The sequence below is a fragment of the Pavona decussata genome, unplaced genomic scaffold (genome assembly GCF_977016875.1).
Source record: "Pavona decussata unplaced genomic scaffold, jaPavDecu1.1 SCAFFOLD_300, whole genome shotgun sequence".
Taxonomy (NCBI): domain Eukaryota; kingdom Metazoa; phylum Cnidaria; class Anthozoa; order Scleractinia; family Agariciidae; genus Pavona; species Pavona decussata.
The window spans coordinates 2,749,560-2,757,500 of record NW_028145697.1 but is presented as its reverse complement, the minus strand read 5'-3'; the positions used below and the strand labels follow the sequence as shown (position 1 = coordinate 2,757,500).

At 36.1% G+C, this 7,941-nt stretch overlaps 1 protein-coding gene across 1 annotated transcript; it reads left to right on the top strand.

Annotated features, from left to right (window-relative positions):
* Positions 1-4,686: 4,686 nt before the first annotated feature.
* Positions 4,687-5,957, top strand: LOC146454615 (5-hydroxytryptamine receptor 4-like). Its single transcript, XM_085095222.1, has one exon. The coding sequence runs from the start codon at positions 4,859-4,861 to the stop codon at positions 5,873-5,875; it is 1,017 nt and encodes a 338-aa protein (XP_084951348.1). The 5' UTR covers positions 4,687-4,858; the 3' UTR covers positions 5,876-5,957.
* The last annotated feature ends 1,984 nt before the right edge of the window (positions 5,958-7,941 follow it).

The following is a 7,941-nucleotide window of genomic DNA, read 5'->3' as shown; positions in this document are numbered from 1 at the left end:
CCCTATAATCACCTGAGTAATTACACTAATCGTTCATAATGTTTTGTACCACTTTCCTCGGTTCCTTAGTTCTCATCGATTTCAACCTTCGAATTGAAGGGCAAAGTACCTGTATAATTGTAAAATAAATTAACACGGCGCTTGGATGTCAAAATCTGCGTTGATAATACACTTATTATTATGGTCGGATACTGGGCTCGCTGTGCTGGACAACTAACGAGCTTTTCAGAAAAGAGATTGTACTTCGGATACCAAGGTAAGAAGGCTAACGTTTTCACATCATATTAAGGCCCGTTTAAACGGTTTCAACATTTGCTTCAACATGCAATCAACATTTTGTTGAACCAAATGTCGGGTGCGTTTGAACACGTCGCTCAACATTGTTGAAAGCGTAAAAGATGTCCAAAGCTTGTTGAAAGCGTGTTGAATCAAATTTAAACTGGTTTAAACTTTCATTCAACATCCATTCAACATTTTCTTTGTTCTTGAAAATGTTGAATGGCGTTGAAACCGTTTGAACGCTCACTTTTGTTGAACGAATGTTGGGCAAATGTTGAAACCGTTTAAACGGGCCTTTAAAGAATAAATGGAGTGTCGCTGGACGAAATGTCATAACTCCTCCGACCGAGAAAGCGAAGACATAGCAGTTTTAAAATATAAAGTGGATGATTACTGGGGAACATGCTGTCAAAACTTAATATTTACATCAAACGGAAGCAATGAACATCAACTGCCATGAATTCGGTAAAAGAACCCAAGAAAAGCAACTAAAAATGATGAAAAATAAGAGCAATAGTTCAGTATTTCCTGGAAAGGACCGACGAAAGGTCAAGTTGAGTAAAAACTTATCAAAGTAAGGTAAACAAGGTGTTATCATTTGTGATAAAAACTAAATTAAACATATCTTTGTGGTTGAAAGCGTTTGAGCGGAAAAGAACGGCTGCTCATACCGAATTCATGACGAGAATTTATAGGTTAATCACACATTAAGAACAACTAAGTCGAACTACAATGTGAGACTAGAAATTGATTAGTATTATCTCTAGAGAGCTGCGTAACGAAGGAAATGAGTCAACTGGTCTTTTTCTGTGATATTTCCCAAACCGAAATATAATTTCTAATAAGTCCCAACACCAAATAAAATTCCTTTAACTATTTTAACCCAAAATAATTGCGTCGTAAATTTTTTTCATCACTAACAGTTTTTATCATCTAACAATATAAAAAAGAACATTTATATATAATTAACTATCCGAAATACGCATTAATTATGGTTTCATTTCTGTATTATGGATGAAAACATTAAAAGAAGTCCTAATATTGTAAAATTACTGCCACAATCGAAAGTATGACCACAGGATGACCTTTCGTCGGCGCTAGTAGCTTTACTAAATACCTGAAATATACCATAACGCAACGTGAAATCATACGAGTTTGTTTTATTTGATTATTTAGACTAATTGTACTTGTTTTAATTGTTTTTATATCGGATTCTTTTTAACTTACACTCATACATTGTTCAGCGCTTTGTACATCAACTTATTAGATTTAACACTATGAAAGTTTGATGACGGTTACCAGCTTGATATTCACACTTTAATACTGTCGATAACATCAAGACATGTGATGATTAGGTAAATCCCGGCATTTTGATTAGTTTTCATCTATGCTTAATATATTATAAGAAATAAATGGGCGCAAAATGGTTGACATTGGATTTACTATGCAAGTCCTCAACTCCAGAATCATATCCAAAGTAAACACATGAACAGTTTGTCATATGTCCGTTTTCGCGAAGTTCAATATTGAATGTACCACAAGTTTAAATCATTCAATCAGCCAAACTAACCAGCAAATAAATCCAATGAATTTCTTTCCAGAAGAAATCTCGTAATCCCCCCCACACCAGTGTCCTGATATGACGCTAAATTCCTACGTCTTAATACTGTGATAAAGATGCAGCAAGTTATTCGCGACAATCTCATCTATTAAATATTTTAAGCAAAGATGAAAAAAATGAAAAAATTATTTTACTCGAAAATTTCTGTGTAATTTTCATTCCTGAAAAACTCATAGGCCACACTGAAAGTTTTGCAGCAGAATTCAGCGAATTTTAACGCTATAGAACGGGGAATTTCAGCTTTAATTTTTTCATAAAACGAATACAACTTTTTATGAGTTTATTCCTATCACGCGTCAATTTCGAATCAAGCTTAAATATGCCTTTTTCCACCTTCAAATTTTGAGTGCTTTTCTGGGTTTTCTTTTCGTGTTTATAACAGATTTCATCAGATCATGGAAATGATCTATGATAATGATAATGTTATTTGACCAGGGAGCTCATGCCACCATGGTGTTATTCAGTGAGGCCCTGCATTAGTTGGGTGTAGGAGTTTGGTATCAGCGTTGTTCCGGCTTTTCAGTAGAAATCATTACCTAGCCGTTATTATTACTACAAGTATTCCCAATGTATATAGCATTATTAAAACTTTGATCAATTTTTTTTTCGTGAAAGTTCGATGCAACAGTATTCAAGGCTTAGACTAAAATTGATATCATGTTGTTTCCAACTGTATTGGTTGCCCTGTGACCATAAAATGATGGCACTCGAGTGTCACGGAAAACGAAAGACTTCAGCGCTTCTTCGTCTGCCAAGAAACCCCACCTCCTATGAGCTATTTTTTTCTAGACACTGCCAGGGATCGCACTTGTTCGGCTAATTCGCAAGTATCTGACAGCGACATTGGTCCCCATAAACATCACAGAGGCTAAAATTCGAATTAAATTGTTAGACTTTATTCAGCACTGGAAAAACTGGAAAAACGTGTCAAAAATATAATTATTTGAGCTTGACTCGTGACTCGAACTTGACTCTTGCTAATCTGTGTACGTCATGTGATGGTCTTCCACATCTTTCACCCGCAGTTCATATCTTGAATACAGTTGAATACCGATTTTTCGAACTTCACAGTTTCGAAAAATCCAGATTCCACGGCATTTTTATCTTTCATTCCCAGAAATTCAAATCACCCACCATCAACAACTTCTCAAATAATTTACCTTAAGATGTGCCTTTCATTCTTTACTTCCTTTACAAAGAATGAAAAGCCTTAGAAGATTAAAAGCTTAAAGGCTTTCCAGCAACAAGAGAAACCATCACCATTCTGTGGCAAACCAGACAAATGAAAAAAGATTATTCAGCCACAAGAATAAAAATATTCACGAGTCGCACGTTGTTGTTTACGAGGGAAAATGTGGAGACTACTATACGAGGGAGAAACCATGCGGAATTATATGAAGTAGGGAGGACTGAACATAAAAACATATACCAAGTGTAAGACCTGGCACGCCACCTCTAGAAAAAACCAGTTTGAAGAGAAAAATCATCGAGGGCCTAATTACTCAACAAAAGCACCTAGATTTGAACAAACATTTCAATTACTATGTTGCACAATGGCTTTCAACCAGATGACATTTGTCAAACACGTTTGGTTTTGCCCCTAAAAATTCAGATATACTGTACTTTGTAGCCTGGTAACAGACCATGGTTTCAATTATGTGTTAATATATTTCACTGTGCCGGAGATCATCAAAGCCGCGTCCTTGGTCCTTAGTGGCCATCGGTAATATATAGCATAAGGATTATTATTTGAGGTTTTGTTCAGTTAACACCTGAAATTGTTTGTAATAAGCGACCTCTGATTTTTTCAAGACAAAATAACTTTAAAATCATCTGAAAAATAACATATTTTCTTGAGTTTAGAGAGAGGGCAAGAACGAGGCTTTTTCTTCAACTCGTGTTATCGCCAATGTCTGATTTGAAACTATAATCTTTGTGTTGTCGGTGTGTCTAAGAGGTAAGCCTTTTTAGCTTGAATTTAAATCATTCATTCTTCGTTTATGGTCGATTTAAAATACTAGGCAAAGTGTCAGTGAACGTATGTCAGTTTCATAATGCTCAACGGTGTAACTTTAATTTCCGTTTGTCTCTTGATATCTCATTTTTCTCATTTATTTATCACTGATTCAACTTTCTTCTGCGTTGGTTTGAATCGACATCGACTCGTGAAAAGCCAGTTTGTAACATTTGTGTATTAGTTTTAATCTTTTTCCGGCCACGAGTTACTACGCATTAACCCTGATTCTGTCGGTTTTCATTGGGGAAAATACCCTTAATCTTTTAAAGCGTAGTTATATTTGCGAATTTGATCATCCCTCAAAGTAATCTGCATTTTATATTAACTTAAAATAACAACACTTTGTGATAAGAGTAAAGAGAATAACCAACAATACAGGCGACGCCAGGTAATTCAGTAAGAGTTATAAGTGACTCAAGATTGGGAACACTCTCCAGATTGTTGAGTGTCCGAGTTCATTACTTTTCTTGTGCATTAGGACAAGATTCAAGGGAAGTTATGAAGTAAAAATAGGATACAACAGTAAATTGAAAGAAGTTTGTAATCACATCTGAAAAAACAAACTGAGCAAAAAGGATTTATTGTGCTGCTTTGTATATTCCAAAAAATGTAACCAGAAACTCTCGAGCTTCGCTTGAGAAGCTGACGGTTCCTTTTCTTGGAATTCTAGTGGAAAAAGGTGAAAGGCTTTTTAGTCAGATTGCTGTATCCAATCTGATATTCCCAAATAACAAATTTCTTTGCTTTCTTTGTATCGCTATCATCACACCTCACCTCCTTTCTTCGAGTAGAGTCGCAGAAAGCAGATAGGAAATCCTGTTAGGAATATAAAAACCCTTCTCGTGGGAGAGGCATTTTTTGTTTGTATATTAACTTCATATTTATTTATCCTCTTTTACTTTAGGTAGACAGCGCGTTACAACTTCAGTGAGAGCGTTGGAATGATGGACGAGATGTCAACAAATTCCACCTATTTCCTCAACAATTCAAGCACTGACACCTACGGAGAAGTTAACTTCTTCGAGCCCATTTATGATGGTTGTTTAATAGTCCTTTGTGTTGCCGTTGTTTTTATCAACCTGTCGGTTTTACTGCTGTACGCAAAAAGAAGACATTTACGAACGAAAACAAACGCGTTACTTATAAGTTTGGCCGTGAATGATCTTATCATGGGTCTGTGTGGAATACCACTCTATATTGCATGCAACGCCGTTCGAGACGAATGTATTTGTATCACGCAGGCAGTGGTTTTTCGTTTTAGCGCGGTTTCCACAATGTTCCATATCCTAGCCATAACGGGGGAGCGATATTTCAGCGTAATTTATCCATTACAATACATCACCATAGTAACAGGCCAGAGAATACTGCGAGTTGTTGCAGGTATCTGGATGATATCGCTCTTTATTGCCCTTATTCAACTTTCTTGGATTGTACCCTTTGGATATTTCCGGAACAACTCCACAAAATTCACCGCGTCGCTGGTCTACAACTGCATAGGCTTTGGATTTTGCTTTGCGATCCCGTTTCTGTTTATGGTCGCTGCTTACATCCAGATGTTTATCACGATTTACAGACAGGCTCAACAGATAAAAAGACAGCTCATAAACCTTGACTCTTCCTCCACACACTTCCATGCGTCTCACACGCAGCTCCGTGCTCTGATAATATTCGTCCTCATGCTGGGATTTTTTGCGGGCTCATGGGTCACTTGGTACATAAGTCTTCTTCAGTTGTATGTTAACTTTTCGTTTTTAAGTGAAAATGGCATGATGGTGTTAGATTTTTTCCGTGTTGGTGTGTCGTTTATCAATCCGCTCTTGTACACTTTTTTGAAACATGATTTCAGGGAGGTGATCTTGTTGTTTCTCAAGTGCAAACAAACAAACCTCAACATTTATGCCAGCCAAACCAGTGCAGCAACCTCACAATGTAGACAGCATTCTAGCTCAGGGTTATGACAGAAATAAGAGTGCAATACAGGAAAACCAGAAGGTGGAATGACGCCCGAGGAAGGACCTCGAGGAGACTACGAAATTTGCGCAAATTCAGGGGCACTCAACGACAGTTTTCTCTCAGATCCTTTGAAACGCTATTTTAGGTTACATGGAGTGCCTTTAAAGCTCTGTAGGTTCATTTCAGGCCGCGCTATAATATTTTTATCTGTTCGGTTATTCTAGGGGAACTTGAGTCTTTTCGAATTTACTAGGGCATTTTTGACCATTTCCCGAAAACCTTAGGTCTTATTTCCTTTCCGAAAATCTTAGTTGACCTTTTTTTGGTATCCGAAACGACATTTTTATCAATCCGAAAACACTAGGCCTTAAATTCCCCATATCATGAACGTTCGAGGTGAAAATTATCTTAAGAAAATTGTAGGGGATTAAGGGCCTTCCGAACAGATAATTTACCGAAACGATCCGTTGGGTGCCCCTGAAAATTACGAAAATCGTGAAATTTCGCAAGGTTATCGACGAAAATAAACGGAGAAATGTAAGTGACGTTGGAGCATATTTTTAAATTTATCAGTGCTATGCAATGGAAACCATTTGCAATATTTTTGGCGATGAGTTATTTTACAAGTGTTTCATTTCAAGCCTTTTAACATTGTTATACATAGAGGGTAGTATAATTTGTAACCACAAGCGGACGTGTGATGTTCTGTTTATTTTTTAGATGTCGATGAAATATCCCGAGGAAAGAGAGAAATCTGAGATCTAGTTCTTTCCAAATCATCGGAGAAGTGGATAGTTAACACTCCGAAGTAAACGAGCAGTAGGCCCGTTTATTCCATGAAATCTCGAAATTTGTTGTGAAAAAGTCGAAACCTTCAATAAATAGATGTAACTGTACAACAGCACAAAAGTCTAATATAGCAAGAACACATGATTGATGGTTACCATGACAACATTGATATATTTCCGTGCAAAAGGCAAAATTAATAGGATAAATTCTAGTATTTCATTGAATAAACTGAAATAATATTTATTACGAGAAAAATTACATGTTAAACAGAATTTAACTAGAAACTTGATTGCCTGTACTGAAATAATATAAATCGGATCCAAATACTCTTAGAACTGTTTGCTCAAGTATTCTATTGTTGGCACAATAGGCTGTCAATTGTGTTTACCTTTCGTTTCTTTTTATTTGCATAATTTCTCTTGGTTTAACCTTTTGTTTGATTTGAAATATTGCTTATCTCTGTTCGTTTAACTAAGATTCTGTTTTTCTCGATACCTAGGCTTCGTTAAATTAGTTTTGTAGTTGTAGCAGACCTACTGTATTTGTCTTCACTAGCGTTTTAACGCTTTTTAAACAGAATTTAAACAAAATTTGCGTATCCGATTACACTTGATAATAGAACAGACGTTCCATAGTTTTGAACTGTGTTTCTAGCTGCTGTTTCTATTTCAGTTTTTTTGAATAGAACGAGTTTTAACAATAGGAAAAGAGTTTTCCAGTTTGATTCGCTGTTGCAACAATATAAACTTTCGCCGTGGTTCAGTTATTCCATTTGTTGTGAAACTGTTTTGAATAGTTCTGCTCGATATAAATATACCCTTTTTGTAACTGTTAAGTGATTTTGATTTTGATTTTGTGAATTGTGATTAAACTGTGCGGATCCAGTTCTGTGTTGATCACTGCTGTCCATTGAGGTCCAGTTGTAGCAGATCCCCAAATTCAATGTCTGAGAATTTTAATATTGAGCTGGTTCTTCACGTAAATGACAACCGCTGAAATACTTATTTTGAATGAACGCGGAATTTTTTGGTTAGCTGTTTTTAAAAATCAAGAATCGTTCTTTATAACATTAATGAGATTTCGCTGTATATGTGAAACATATTTACAAAACAGTTTGACGAAACATTTGAAAAGACGATAAAGTTTGGTGGTAAATTAAATATGGGTTTATTTGGTCCCTCGAACACCTTAAAAAAAGACCTGTAACGATGTTACTTTTAGTTTATCGGCGTTAAACCGTTCACCTTATCCTGAACACATTGAACAAAAAGTCAATTTTCCA

What these genes read in the sequence shown, in the direction of transcription:
- LOC146454615 (XM_085095222.1), top strand. Translation starts at nt 4,859, where the DNA reads ATGATGGACGAGATGTCAACAAATTCCACCTATTTCCTCAACAATTCA.